Source organism: Choloepus didactylus, chromosome 2 (genome assembly GCF_015220235.1).
Source record: "Choloepus didactylus isolate mChoDid1 chromosome 2, mChoDid1.pri, whole genome shotgun sequence".
Lineage (NCBI taxonomy): Eukaryota > Metazoa > Chordata > Mammalia > Pilosa > Megalonychidae > Choloepus > Choloepus didactylus.
Window position 1 is genome coordinate 145,249,165 of NC_051308.1, and position 16,375 is coordinate 145,265,539.

Sequence of the window (16,375 nt, forward strand, 5' to 3'; positions counted from 1 at the left end):
TGTAAGTTTTCCAAAACGGTTCTACCAATTTACATTCCTACCTTATATATGAGAGTTCAAGTTTCTCTACATCGTCACCAACACTTAGTATATTACCTCCCTTTTTATCTAAACTAATCTAGTAAGTGTATTAAAGTATGTCACTGTGATTTTAATTTGCAAGAAAGATTCTCAAAGGCTCACTCTCACCATAAAACAAACAAAAAACCTTAATACTTAAAAGAAACAGAAACTCTAAAGGAAGTTTTGCTAGCCTGGAATAAAGGCCTCCTTTGGCATCTGGGAGATCCCAGTTTAATATCCAACTCCTTAACACTTTTCCCTAAAGGAAAGCATCTAAGTCCAATAAAACTTAATTGTTCATTTTGAAATATGAACAAAGAGGGATCAGATCCACAGACACATGAGAGAGGGAGAGAGTGGGGGCAGGGGAGTGGTAGGGAGAGGAGGAGGGAGAGGAGGAGATAAACATAATAGTTAACCCTGAAGAAAATAAGAGGTGATTCCGAGTATAGCAAGGCATGTAAAAAATACCTGTGATGAGAATCCTCAAAAAATTGTGAAGCTGTAAAACATGACCAAATGCAACGCAACAAAGAGAATCGGAGAAGATTAAAGGGCTTTTCAAAATTAAAAATACGGCTGCAAAAAAGAACTTTTTTTTAACAGAAGGAACTTTGCATTCCTTGATTGTTCCTTCTATTTGGAATAACTGAGACTGGAACAACTGGCTTATTCCCTAACCTCTCTGAAGTTCATTATTCAAATATTACTTTCAACGGGGCTTTCACTGGTCATCCACTTATCTAAAGATTCCTGATCTTTCTTCTTTACACTTTGCTTTCAATTGAATCTTTTAAGATGAGAAATGTGCTCATAAATTACTTTGCTAATAAAAAAAAAAAGCTATTTTTAAATTACAAAAAGGTAGAATAGCAAATGTCATTTTAAATTATAAATAAAAAGAACAGAGAATGGTCATTTTTTTTGGTATATTTCCTCATGAAAAATTCTTGTAAATACTATTTCTGGTTCTAAAGGAGTGAAAATTACTACCAAAATTAATAATATATTTTTTTAAAATTTAACCCTATTTTTTAGGCCAGAAGTTCCATAAGCTTATTTTTCATAAACTATCAAACTATCAAAGTGATTTTATAGGGTTAACATCTCTGAGGAACTATTTTCTATTAAATTTTCTATAAAACAAAGAACCAGAAAGTTCAGATTTCTTTTATATATTCAGTTCTAAAACCATTCTTCAGCTATTTTTAAAAATATATTAATTGTAAATAATTAGTATCTTCTATAACACATTTTAAAGAGACAAATACATCCAGTTTCAGATCCCTGCCCCCCACCAGAAAATCATCAATTTCTTCGATAGGAATTTTTCCATAAGAAATTAAGACCTATAAAGTCAAATAACCAAAGGCAATGAGCTTCATATCTTAAAATCTAAGCAGCAGAACTGTATAGTTTATGCTAATAAATCCCACCTCATAAAAATTTTAATTTGCAACAAAAAAAGTATATTCTATTTCCCCAGATATTAAACTGTTATTCTGGAATTCCTTTTGACCAGGACTTTAAAAACATTTAAAAAATATTATTTAACTAAAATTCACCCAGTAACTAATAATTTACACATATAAAATAGACCATGCATTTTTTTGTAAATTAATGCAATATTTAAGACATAGGGACATGTTGCCAGAAAATACCTTACTAAAACAAGAATATGTCTTCAGAAACATATTGAGTGCTTATAAGCATTTTATTTTCTGTTACCATGTTATGAGATTTTTAATATGCTCTAGCCCATTTTATTTATGTACATACACATACTCACTTGGTTTAACGTATTATCTGTCTTTAGTTCTTTATGATTGGAGTACTGGATATAAATTGGTTGGTTACGGAGATGAGGTGTCACAGCAGAATAGTAATTAACCATAGTAATAGCTGCTTCCTCTGTTGCTAGTTCTAAAAATGCCTGAAATAAAATTTAAATAGCAAATATTTTAATACTATGAATTAAATAAAATAAATTTCAATACTGTGTAACCTATTCAGCTGATTTTAGAAAATCAGTCTCTGAAATATAAACTTTCAAGCTACATTTAGATGTTCTATTCTAACAAATAGTTAGAAATCCCTCATTTAAGCTTAGATACACAATTAAAACTACCTCAAAAAGAAGCTCTCTTCTGCCTACCACCTCTGATTCCCTCCCACCCCCCAAAAAATCTATTCCTCAAAAGCTAGAGAAAATAAAAATCAGTTTCTAGCATCAGAATTTTATAGTTCCTAACCCTGAGAATACAAAAAAATTTAAAAGTTATTTGAGAGACAATGTAATTTATTAGAGACAAAGAAAAAAATTAAAAATTGTAAGTCAGATAAGCGACATTAACATTCAAGGGAATGTTAAATTTCATAAATTCTTCCAATGATACCATTAGAATCTTTTTTTTTTTTTTATCATCATTTTATTGAGATATATTCACATACCACGCAGTCATACAAAACAAATTGTACTTTCGATTGTTTACAGTACCATTACATAGTTGTACATTCATCACCTAAATCAATCCCTGACACCTTCATTAGCACACACACAAAAATAACAAGAATAATAATTAGAGTGAAAAAGAGCAATTGAAGTAAAAAAGAACACTAGGTACCTTTGTCTGTTTGTTTGCTTCCCCTACTTTTCTACACATCGATCCATAAACTAGACAAAGTGGAGTTTGGTCCTTATGGCATTCCCAATCCCACTGTCACCCCTCATAAGCTACATTTTTATACAACTGTCTTCGAGATTCATGGGTTCTGGGTTGTAGTTTAATAGTTTCAGGTATCCACCACCAGCTACCCCAATTCTTTAGAACCTAAAAAAGGTTGTCTAAAGTGTGCGTAAGAGTGCCCACCAGAGTGATCTCTCGGCTCGTTTTGGAATCTCTCTGCCACTGAAGCTTATTTCATTTCCTTTCACATCCCCCTTTTGGTCAAGAAGATGTTCTCCATCCCACGATGCCGGGTCTACATTCCTCCCCGGGAGTCATATTCCACGTTGCCAGGGAGATTCACTTCCCTGGGTGTCTGATCCCACGTAGGGGGGAGGGCAGTGATTTCACCTTTCAAGTTGGCTTAGCCAGAGAGAGAGGGCCACATCTGAGCAACAAAGAGGCATTCAGGAGGAGACTCTTAGGCACAAATACAGGGAGGCCTAGCCTCTCCTTTGCAGCAACCGTCTTCCCAAGGGTAAAACTTATGGTAGAGGGCTCAAGCCATCAAACCACCAGTCCCCTATGTCTGTGGTCATGTTAGCAACCATGGAGGTGGGGTAGGCGAATACCCCTGCATTCTCCACAGGCTCCTCAAGGGGGCACTACATTGTTTTTTTTTTTTTTTTTTTTTTTTTTTTTTTTTTTTTTTTTCCTTTTTTGTCTTTTTTCTTTTTTTTTTTTTTTCTTAACTTTCCCTTCTTTTTTCAAATCAACTGTATGAAAAAAAAAGTTAAAAGGAAAACAAACATACAATAAAAGAACATTTCAAAGAGACCATAGCAAGGGAGTAAGAAAAAGACAACTAACCTAAGATAACTGCTTAACTTCCAACATGTTCCTACTTTACCCCAAGAAAGTTACATACTATAGCAACATTTCAGTGAACTTGTTCCTACTACATCCATCAGAAATTAACAGACCATAGTCATTTCTGGGCATCCCCAGAACGTTAAATAGCTTATCTGTTCTTCTTGGATTATTGTTCCCCCTTCCTTAATTGCTCTCTACTGCTAGTTCCCCTACATTCTACATTATAAACCATTTGTTTTACATTTTTCAAAGTTCACATTAGTGGTAGCATATAATATTTCTCTTTTTGTGCCTGGCTTATTTCGCTCAGCATTATGTCTTCAAGGTTCATCCATGTTGTCATATGTTTCACCAGATCGTTCCTTCTTACTGCCGCGTAGTATTCCATCGTGTGTATATACCACATTTTATTTATCCACTCATCTGTTGAAGGACATTTGGGTTGTTTCCATCTCTTGGCAATTGTGAATAATGCTGCTATGAACATTGGCGTGCAGATATCTGTTCGTGTCACTGCTTTCTGATCTTCCGGGTATATCCCGAGAAGTGCAATCGCTGGATCGAATGGTAGCTCTATCTCTAGTTTTCTAAGGAACTGCCAGACTGACTTCCAGAGTGGCTGAACCATTATACAGTCCCACCAACAATGAATAAGAGTTCCAATTTCTCCACATCCCCTCCAGCATTTGTAGTTTCCTGTTTGTTTAATGGCAGCCATTCTAACCGGTGTTAGATGGTATCTCATTGTGGTCTTAATTTGCATCTCTCTAATAGCTAGTGAAGCTGAACATTTTTTCATGTGTTTCTTGGCCATTTGTATTTCCTCTTCAGAGAACTGTCTTGTCATATCTTTTGCCCATTTTATAATTGGGCTGTCTGTACTATTGTCATTGAGTTGTAGGATTTCTTTGTATATGCAAGATATCAGTCTTTTGTCAGATACATGGTTTCCAAAAATTTTTTCCCATTGAGTTGGCTGCCTCTTTACCTTTTTGAGAAATTCCTTTGAGGTGCAGAAACTTCTAAGCTTGAGGAGTTCCCATTTATCTATTTTCTCTTTTGTTGCTTGTGCTTTGGGTGTAAAGTCTAGGAAGTGGCCTCCTAATACAAGGTCTTGAAGATGTTTTCCTACATTATCTTCTAGGAGTTTTATGGTTCTTTCTTTTATATTGAGATCTTTGGTCCATTTTGAGTTAATTTTTGTGTAGGGGGTAAGGTAGGGGTCCTCTTTCATTCTTTTGGATATGGATATCCAACTCTCCCAGCCCCATTTGTTGAAAAGACCATTATGGCTCAGTTCGGTGACTTTGGGGGCCTTATCAAAGATCAGTCGGCCATAGATCTGAGGGTCTATCTCTGAATTCTCAATTCGATTCCATTGATCTATATGTCTATCTTTGTGCCAGTACCATGCTGTTTTGGCAACTGTGGCTTTATAATAAGCTTCAAAGTCAGGGAGTGTAAGTCCTCCCACTTCGTTTTTCTTTTTTAAAGTGTCTTTAGCAATTCGAGGCATCTTCCCTTTCCAAATCAATTTGATAACTAGCTTTTCCAAGTCTGCAAAGTAGGTTGTTGGAATTTTGATTGGGATTGCATTGAATCTGTAGATGAGTTTGGGTAGAATTGACATCTTAATGACATTTAGTCTTCCTATCCATGAACATGGAATATTTTTCCATCTTTTAAGGTCCCCTTCTATTTCTTTTAGTAGAGTTATGTAGTTTTCTTTGTATAGGTCTTTTACATCTTTGGTTAAGTTTATTCCTAGGTACTTGATTTTTTTAGTTGCTATTGAAAATGGTATCTTTTTCTTGAGTGTCTCTTCAGTTTGTTCATTTCTAGCATATAGAAACATTACTGACTTATGTGCATTAATCTTGTATCCCGCTACTTTGCTAAATTTGTTTATTAGCTCTAGTAGGTGTATCGTTGATTTCTCAGGGTTTTCTAGATATAAGATCATATCATCTGCAAACAATGACAGTTTTACTTCTTCTTTTCCAATTTGGATGCCTTTTATTTCTTTGTCTTGCCGGATTGCCCTGGCTAGCACTTCCAGCACAATGTTGAATAACAGTGGTGACAGCGGGCATCCTTGTCTTGTTCCTGATCTTAGAGGGAAGGCTTTCAGTCTCTCACCATTGAGTACTATGCTGGCTGTGGGTTTTTCATATATGCTCTTTATCATGTTGAGGAAGTTTCCTTCAATTCCTACCTTTTGAAGTGTTTTTATCAAAAACGGATGTTGGATTTTGTCAAATGCTTTTTCAGCATCTATTGAGATGATCAATTGATTTTTCCCTTTCGAGTTTTTAATGTGTTGTAATACATTGATTGTTTTTCTTATGTTGAACCATCCTTGCATGCCTGGAATGAACCCCACTTGGTCATGGTGTATGATTTTTTTAATGTGTCTTTGGATTCGATTTGCAAGTATTTTGTTGAGGATTTTTGCATCTATATTCATTAGGGAGATTGGCCGGTAGTTTTCCTTTTTTGTAGCATCTTTGCCTGGTTTTGGTATTAGATTGATGTTAGCTTCATAAAATGAATTAGGTAGTGTTCCATTTTTTTCAATGTTTTGAAAGAGTTTGAGTAAGATTGGTGTCAGTTCTTTCTGGAAAGTTTGGTAGAATTCCCCTGTGAAGCCATCTGGCCCTGGGCATTTATTTGTGGGAAGATTTTTGATGACTGATTGGATCTCTTTGCTTGTGATGGGTTGGTTGAGGTCTTCTATTTCTTCTCTGGTCAGTCTAGGTTGTTCATATGTTTCCAGGAAATTGTCCATTTCTTCTACATTATCCAGTTTGTTGCCATACAGTTGTTCATAATATCCTCTTATAATTTTTTTAATTTCTTCAGGATCTGCAGTTATGTCACCTTTTTCATTCATTATTTTGTTTATATGGGTCTTCTCTCTTTTTGATTTTGTCAGTCTAGCTAGGGGCTTGTCAATCTTGTTGATCTTCTCAAAGAACCAACTTTTGGTGATATTTATCCTTTCTATTGTTTTTTTGTTCTCTATGTCATTTATTTCTGCTTTAATCCTTGTTATTTCTTTTCTTGTACTTGGTTTAGGATTGGTTTGCTGTTCATTTTCTAGCTTCTTCAGTTGATCCATTAGTTCTTTGATTTTGGCTCTTTCTTCCTTTTTAATATATGCGTTTAGTGCTATAAATTTCCCCCTTAGCACTGCTTTTGCTGCATCCCATAGGTTTTGGTATGTTGTGTTCTCATTTTCATTCGTCTCTATATATTTAGCAATTTCTCTTGCTATTTCTTCTTTAACCCACTGATTGTTTAGGAGTGTGTTGTTTAACCTCCAGGTATTTGTGAATTTTCTAAGTCTCTGATGGTTATTGACTTCTAATTGTATTCCATTGTGGTCAGAGAATGTGCTTTGAATAATTTCAATCTTTTTAAATTTATTGAGGCTTGTTTTATGTCCCAGCATATGATCTATTCTGGAGAAAGTTCCGTGAGCACTAGAAAAGTATGTGTATCCTGTTGATTTGGGATGTAATGTCCTGTAGATGTCTGTTAAATCTAATTCATTTATCAGATTGTTTAGGTTTTCAATTTCCTTATTGGTCTTCTGTCTGGTTGATCTATCTATAGGAGAGAGTGATGTGTTGAAGTCTCCCACAATTATTGTGGAAACATCAATTGCTTCCTTTAGTTTTGCCAATGTTTCTCTCATGTATTTTGTGGCACCTTGATTGGGTGCATAGACATTTACGATTGTTATTTCTTCTTGCTGAATTGCCCCTTTTATTAGTATGTAGTGGCCTTCTTTGTCTCTCAAAACATCCCTGCATTTGAAGTCTATTTTATCTGAGATTAATATTGCTACACCTGCTTTCTTTTGGCTGTAGCTTGCATGAAATATTTTTTTCCATCCTTTCACTTTCAGTTTCTTTGTGTCCCTGTGTCTAAGATGAGTCTCTTGTATGCAACATATTGATGGTTCATTTTTTTTGATCCATTCTGCGAATCTATATCTTTTAATTGGGGAGTTTAATCCATTTACATTCAACGTTAAAACCGTGAAGGCATTTCTTGAATCGGCCATCTTATCCTTTGGATTATGTTTGCCATATTTTTCCCTCTCTCTATTAATATCCTTTATTGTACCTATACCGAATCTCTTTAGTACTGAACCTTTCTCCAAGTCTCTCTGTCCTGTCTTTGTTTCTCTGTCTGTAGGGCTCCCTTTAGTATCTCCAGTAGGGCAGGTCTCTTGTTAGCAAATTCTCTCAGCATTTCTTTGTCTGTGAAAAATTTAAGCTCTCCCTCAAATTTGAAGGAGAGCTTTGCTGGATAAAGTATTCTTGGCTGGAAATTCCTCTCACTCAGAATTTTAAATATATCGTGCCACTGCCTTCTCGCCTCCATGGTGGCTGCTGAGTAGTCACTACTTAGTCTTATGCTGTTTCCTTTGTATGTGGTGAATTGCTTTTCTCTTGCTGCTTTCAGAACTTGCTCCTTCTCTTCTATGTTTGACAGTGTGATCAGTATATGTCTCGGAGTGGGTTTTTTTGGATTTATTCTATTTGGAGTTCGCTGAGCATTTATGATTTGTGTATTTATGTTGTTTAGAAGATTTGGGAAGTTTTCCCCAACAATTTCTTTGAATACTCTTCCTAGACCTTTACCCTTTTCTTCCCCTTCTGGGACACCAATGAGTCTTATATTCGGACGTTTCATATTATCTATCATATCCCTGAGGTCCATTTCGAGTTTTTCAATTTTTTTCCCCATTCTTTCTTTTATGTTTTCATTTTCCATTCTGTCATCTTCCAGGTCACTGATTCGTTGTTCAACTTCCTCTAGTCTTGTACTATGAGTGTCCAGAATCTTTTTAATTTGGTCAACAGTTTCTTTAATTTCCATAAGATCATCCATTTTTTTATTTAGTCTTGCAATGTCTTCTTTATGCTCTTCTAGGGTCTTCTTGATTTCCTTCATATCCCGTACTAGGGTCTCATTGTTCATCTTTAGTTCTTTGAGTAGCTGCTCTAGGTGTGTCTCTTCTGGTCTTTTGATTTGGGTGCTTGGGCTTGGGTTATCCATATCGTCTGGTTTTTTCATATGCTTTATAATTTTCTGTTGTTTTTGGCCTCGTGGCATTTGCTGACCTTGATAGGGTTCTTTTAGGGTTTGTAGACCAGTTGAAGTCCTTATCTCTAATTTATCAGATCTACAGCTTCGTGGAGTACACTTTCTCTAACTAACCAGCAGGTGGCGTCCACGAGCCTCCTGTTCTCCACAAGCCAGATCTCCCCTGCTTAGCCTTTTTGGTGAGTGGGGGAGTGAGTCTTGTGGGGCCCAATTGGTGTCCCAAGCTTGCGTGTGTAGTTGGTGTTGCCTGCCCTGTATGTGGGGCGTGTTTCTGGGCAGTCGGGGAGGGGTTGTGGCCCTAACAATCAAATCTCCCTGATGATCCTAGAGTTTTAAAGCTACTGCAATAGTCTAATCCTTCAGTTCAGTCCTGCCACAGTTTGTCTCTGCCACTGACCCACAAGTCTTTGGTATTGGCGTATGGCTCCTGAGACTTGCAAGTGGGCCCCTCTTCCAGGCTGTGCACCCCGGGTCCTCTGTTGAGGGATGACTGTGCTATGTCGCAGGTGAGTGCCGTCCCCCCAGGGCAGTTCTGGGCTGCTGGGCTGTGTTGGGAGGCTCCCAGTCTGCTCAAATGATGGCTGAATGGGGCTCTGTTAATTCACACTGCTCCCCCTTCCCAGCTCTGGGACATTCAGCTGAGGTTGCAGGGAAGGCTAATGTCCACGCCCAGTTTTGTGGTGTGTGCCTGTTATTTGAAGCACTTCCGTCACACTGGGTTGTCTGGGGCAGCTCTGGGCTATGGGGCTGGCGATGGGCAGGAGTGTTTCCTGTCCACCAGGATGGTGGCTGTGAGCGGACACCCCCCTTTTCTTGGGAAGTTGTGTTGTTTAATGAATTTTCTCAGCCACTGGATTATTGCCTTTTGTCTCAGAGCTCTCTTAGTTCTGCTCTTGACTTGACGTGCCCAAATTTCAATTCTTTGAAGCTTTCTGTATTGAGCTTAGATTTTGCTGATCTCAGCAGTTCCACGTTTTCATGAGTGTTGTATGAAGTATGCCCAAAGACAGATTGCTCTGTGGTGTCCAGTCCACGCAGTTCCTGGCTTTTTACCTACTTTCCTGGAGGAGTAACTAAAACATACAGCTCACCAGTCTGCCATCTTGCCCCGCCTCCAAGGCCATGTTCTTTTAAACCATCGATACCATTAGAATCTTAAAACAAAATTTCATATTTAATTTACCTAGGCCCTACAGCTAAAGGCATATCTATTCAATCAATATCCAGGATTAATGACCAATTTATTCTAATGCTATCAGATATTTTCATGGAATAAATCTAAAGGATAAGATGCTGATACTACAAAGAGCAGAGCTACAACAAAATATCATTTGTATGTTCCACAATTTCAATATAACAACTGTTAAATTCATGTCTTAAGGTGATTTCAAAAGACAAGAATCTGAAAACTATGGTGGACTTACGTATTCTGGCACCCTCTCTTTAGTTTCTTACACAGCTACCAAGAAAAGTCAGATTAAGACTTCTATAATGTTCTTTCAGAAAATTAATCTACTATATTCAACCTGCAAGGTAGTTTGGGATTTAACATTTTATAAGCTCTGAAAGAAATAGTTACCTGATTTTTTCCTTTCAGCATAAGAATGTTGGTCACCTTACCAAAAGGTAAGCCTAAAGCAATAACTTCAGTTTCTGTCACTTCACCAGGTAATTTTCGAATATGAAGTACACGAGAAGGGGCACCATCCATTTTATCTTCTCCTTTAAATTTTTTACTATCATTACCATTGGCTGAAAGACATTAAAAAAAAAAAAGTCTTTATATATGAATAATAAAAAGAATATATTAGTTTTCCTTATTTGCATGAAAAACCTGCAAAACAAAGTTTACAAAAAGAACTTAAAATAAAACTGGTGTACCATCACTAAAATTTAAAAAATTGGGGTTTCAAAGGAACAGAGAAAATCATATCCATCGATTATCAATGAAATCAAGTTATAAATTAGTTAAGATTGCTGTTAAATAATGTTTCTGAATACTACAGGTAAAGACTAACAAGTGATAAGCAAAAACATTAAAACTAGCAATTTTATAAAGAAATTGCCCAACAGCTAAAGAACATAATTAGTTGGTAAATGCAATTTAATCATCTTATTTCAAAGTAACATAAATATAGAAAAAATTGTGGAAATTTTGGACTGGCATCTGGTGAGGGCAAGTTATCTAACTTCTCTACACACATTTCTTCATCTGTAAAATGAAGACAACAGTATCTATTTATTAACCAAAGTCCAACTGCATGTCTGTTTTGTAGAAAAATTATTACTCTCTGCCTGATTATTAATATTGATCCTTGAAAATGTTACTCAAATGTAAGATTATGATTTAAAAACAAGATGGATGAAAAACAAAACAAAGCAAAAATTAGCGAGGTTATAACTTTACCTGAGAAAATGATAAATTGTTCAATAAGGAAAAGAAGGAAAAGATTGTACTCAAAAGTAGGATGAAAGAAGGGAATGCTGTAAAAATTATGCAGTCAACCCACATTTTAGCTTATCTACAATGAGCCCCTCTTAATTTGTTAAAATAACCATCTAATCTACTCAAATACATGTATATTTTGCTGTCAACACATACAAAATACTCGTGAATCTGACTGCCTTATTCTGTTTCTCTGATATTTAAAGTAAAGAGATACATATTTTTTAATCAACAAATTAGACACCTGCCTTCATTCCAGAACTTCAGTAAAAGTTTTTATTAAATACATCAATAAACTACGTGATGTTTTAGGTAGAATTGTTTGAAGGACTTGTGGTCTACCCACTATGCCTTACCAGTGATTCTTAATTTTGGGGGCAAACATTCAAGTATCTTTCTGATACTCTAACTAAAATGAAGGACCCATACACATTCAGAAATATACATGTACTCCATTTTGCATATAATTTTAGGTACTTATGGAACTCCCTAAAACATTCAACCCTCAATCCATAAAACTCTGAGGTCATCTGATCTCTATGTGTCTTCGAAGCCCATTCACCCATTGATTCTTTAAACATTTACTAAGAATCAAGATGTCTGGCATTATTCTAGGCTCCGGAGGTGCAGCAATGAACAAGACAAATAGGGTCCCTGAAGCTCTAGTGGTATAGTGGTAGAGGTAGACTAAGCAAGAAATGAAAAAGGTAAGTTTCTTATAGTGATAAATGATGCTATGAAGAAATTAAAACAGTGATGTGATTAAAAAGTGACTTAGCTGAGAATGGTGTGTTACTGACTTCACTGGGTGATCAGAGAAGTTATCTCTAGAAGATACTATGTTAACTCATTTACTAATTTCCCAAGTTATACTTAAGTGGCTATACATACTCTAGGATACTTGAATGGCCAGAAATATAAGATTGAAAAATCAATATAAGATTGAAAAATCTTATATTGGCTTTGTACAGAAGAGTACTAAGCTCTGGCTTGTAAGTATAGCATCATGAATATCTTGCTGTCTAGCTCATCATTACTCTAGCAATATGAAAAACTACAGGAACCTCTCCACTCCTCCTCTCAAAACTGAAAAAGATTTGTATGCACAGGTACCTGATCTTCTTTCAGTTTCTCCTAAATTGGTCTGTCCTTTTCCTTCTGGAAGAAGGGCAAGAAAAAACACAATAAAGATACTGCCTACCACTGTGCAAATAGGAGGAAAAATGATTCCCAATCATTTTTAGAATATGTTACCCTAAAGGCAAAAGCTTGCCTAAACTTCTGAAGAGAATAGAACAGTTTACTGTTTTGGATTTGTGTTGGATATTTTCTGGGCAGTGGATAACAGGTAAAAGTAAAAGAGAGTGCAATAGTTTAAACAATCAAAGAATAAAGATCCTGGTTTCCTGGAGAAATATAGAAAAGATGCTGCTTCTCTTCTGCATTAATATTTAACATTTATTGCAAGTAAACTCCATACCAAACATTTTATAATTCTAAGATTGCTATTACCATGATCCATCAGCTCCATTTACAGATTAAGAGCTAGTGAGCTGCCCCAAGTCACTACAAAGTTACTACATAGTGGAGACAGGAAGTGGTAGAAAAAGGATTAAAACTCAGGGCGCATGCCTCTGTTGCCTGTGTTCTTAAACAACTACTACTACAACTACAACTACAACTACTACTACAACTACAACTACAACTACTACTACTACTACCACCACCACCACCAATAGGAGGATTTCAAATACAAACTTCACATTAAACACAATGGCCTAGAGAAGATCTGCCTTTTATTTTCCCCCCAAAATCAAGCCAGCTATCTTGCAACTATCAAAATCTATACCCTCTTCACACTATCTGATATTCTCTCAGTTAGTTAATAGCTTTAGAGTGTGGCTATTAAGGGTTCACACCTTAGTGCTATATATTAGGAAAATCTTCATATTAAATAACTGATACCATGAGAATGTGAAATTGGGCAAAAAGGACTCCCTTAATCATACAACAAAACCTATTTTCACACCTAAAAAATGAAATAAAATAAAGTAAAATAAAATAAAGTAAAATAAAATAAAATAAAATAAATCCTGGCCTGGAAAAGAAACAGAGCAAAGGAAAAAGTGTGGCTATCAGCTTCTGAAAGCCTAGACATCTATTATTTTATCTAAGGATTGGGTTTGTCTGGGTTTTCAGATCTAAGATTAGAAAAATAAATGCTGGTACTCTTTGCATTCCTTTGTGGGAACACAGAAATACCAAGGAGTTAACTTAAAAAGCAGGTATATACAGATGGTATCTTCTATAATTCTACTGGCTGTTAACTATAATAGCCACCACCCAAAAAGCATTATAGTAAAAGCTTGATATAACTCTCTACATTTCTAAGTAGCTGCATAACCTAGTTGTTAAAAGTACCTTAGGCATGAGCTGGATGGAGGGAAAAATATAGAAAGTAACTAGAGAAAAGCTATTACCACATATGCAAGAGGACATGTTAAGATCCTCATAATCATTCAAACTGTGAACCAACATGCGGGAATACTCTGAAAGCATTATTATAAAACAAAATGACACCACATCAAAAACGTCTGTCTGTAAAAATTAAAATGAAAATCCCAAAGCATTCAGAGTTTACCAGAATCTATGGAATGATTTCAGTTCTTTCATATAAGCAAAACATCATACTTTTAGCAATAATAAATAAGCCCTGCTATTCCAGAATGACAATCAGCACTGGCAGGAATATGTATACCCAACTTAAATGTATATTCCAGGAAAATAACTCAAACATTAAAGAGGTCATCATACCTTAACAATTGTAAAGCCTCCTCCCCACTGCCAAATAGTTACAAATTCCTTACATAAACAAAATCCATTTCCAATGCTAGATGGGGCCACTGTTTTTGAATTGTGTATTCACTTCTCAGAAAGGAACTATTTTAAAATAGTCTTCATGTATCAACTTATTAAATATCTACTGAGATTAAGTACCCAATAACATTAATTTTTCTCACTTCTAAAATTATTTTTCTTTCTTTTTCATAAAGCACCTTTCAGTAGATGTAGAGAAAGGAACTCTGGGCAGATAAGGGAAAGGCTGTTGAGATAGATGCTGTTATACCACAGTAAAATCAGTAAGAAGAAACAGTTTGGGATAAACCTAGAAGCTGGACATGTGAATGAAACCCTGCTCTGTATTTGTTAATCATAAAAGTATCCTTTTAACACTGTCCGCAAATGTCCCTTTTTGAGACACCTGGACCATGAAAGTATGATGTATTTCCAGACAACATAATCACTGGATTTTCAAGGTCTTTTATGCTATTTCATAAAGTAACAATATTAAAATTGAGGTCAATTGTCTTGTTAAAACATGCAGACCCTCTTCTTTCTTTGTAAGGAATAAAGTGTAGAAAAATCTTAAAACTTCTACACTAAATAAATTAATTGCATGTAAATTTACCTTAAAACAAAGCTTTATGGAAGTTCACTCCATCTCTACAAAAACACTAGATCCATTCTTTAGTCACAAAGTGTATTACATATACATTCTCAAAACAAGATAGTAACATATCTCCTTTATTCTCTTTCCATCAATAAATGATCTTCTTTTCCACTTTTTCCCCTTTCTCCCAAACTCCTGTAATTTCAGATACCTCAGAAGTTCTTCCAATCTTTTGACATACCATCTCCTCCATATCCTACATCCAAGCCCCTAAAATTCAGGACTTAGTATTTCTAAGTAGATTACTGAAAAAGTTTTAACTGTCTTCCCTACGTACAATACTAAGACCCTCACCCCTGAAACACAAATGCAACAAAAATCCTTTAAAAAACCTGATGAAGTCCAAGCTCTTTTATGTAACAAATCACATTTAAAGAGTACATTTTCTCTATGCATTTCTTTGGTTGCCCCCACAAATGTGACACATTATACAATACTTTTTCACTCTCCTTCAGTCGGAAATATGTCTCCTGTCCTTTGATCCATGTGTTGTTCAGAATTGTGCAGTTTAATTTCTAAACATTTGTTAATTTCCTAGACTTATTACTGCATTTGATTTCCAATTTAATTCTATTATGAAACCATGTAAGCTTTCAATCACTTATCTATTATGGTGAAGGTTCTATGAACACTTAAAAAAAAGAAAGGTACTCTATAAATAGTTACTGGGTATAGGGTTATGACATGAATTAAGCCAAGCTAATTGATTGCATTGTTCAAATCTTCTATGTAGCATTATTATTACTATTCTTTTGTTTAACTGCCCTGTTAATTACTATTAGGAATGTTAAAATATCCAAATATGATTGCAGATTTCTCTCTTTAGTTCTGTCATGTTCATGTACGCTGAAATCATTACTGGCATGCAAATTAAGGAATGTCATTTTCCTGGCTATTTAAAAATTTCCTTTTTATTGTTGGATTTCAATATTTTGGCTATTATATGCTTAGGCGTGGTTCTTTTCATTATCCTACTTGGGGTTTACTAACTTTCTTAGAACTGTAAACTGATCTTTCCCTCAAAATTTGTTTTTGGCCATTACTGCTGCTGCTTTTTTTCCAGACCCATTCTCTCCCTACCTCTGGGCTAAAATTACATGTTAGACTGTTTAATTTTTGCAGATATATATCTCATTCTTTCTGGCAGACTGAATAATTTCTACTCATCTGTATTTAAGTTCAGTAAACTTTCTTCTGTTGTCTCCAATCTGTTAATCCCACCCATTGAGTTTTTCATTTGAATACTGTCATTTTCAGTTAGAGTATTTCTATGTCATTGACTTTAGAAGGTGCTGTTTTCTTCTGGCAGACAAATTACTGGTAAATCCTTTAGGCTGGACAATTTTAGTTATTTAACTTAGTCTTATGAATGGTGTTACTATAAAGTGTGATCCTTTCTCTTAAGTCTGCCCTTTCTGCAGTATAAATTGAATGTTTGAAGTACCCAGCAAGATGTCACCATTCAGGTTCCCAGAAGTCCAGTAACAAGCACTGTGCAACCTTTGCTATCACCATTTAGCTATCCTTGCCGAGTCTCAACCTAAACCCACATAGCCCAGCTGTCATCCAAATTTCTGAATGAAGCTGAATTCCCCACACCAAATTCTGCCCCCTGTCCTATTGCTAAACCTCTGGACAACCCTTCTTTTCTCCAGGATACTGCTATACAAATCCAGCTGCTTGAGGAGCCTTGAA

General features: G+C 35.6%; 1 protein-coding gene across 6 annotated transcripts in view; it reads right to left on the reverse strand.

Annotated features, from left to right (window-relative positions):
• PTBP2 (polypyrimidine tract binding protein 2) overlaps positions 1-16,375 on the reverse strand; it is a 102,189-nt gene that overhangs the window by 43,222 nt on the left and 42,592 nt on the right. For 5 of the 6 annotated variants that reach the window (XM_037826574.1, XM_037826570.1, XM_037826572.1 and 2 more), the window contains 2 exons: positions 10,303-10,475; positions 1,853-1,996 (listed from right to left, as the gene is read on the reverse strand). In XM_037826574.1, the coding sequence (XP_037682502.1) occupies positions 1,853-1,996; positions 10,303-10,475 (317 nt within the window). Of the gene's footprint in view, positions 1-1,852; positions 1,997-10,302; positions 10,476-12,282; positions 12,335-16,375 lie in introns of those variants that run through there. The other variant, XM_037826575.1, reaches the window with a different exon arrangement.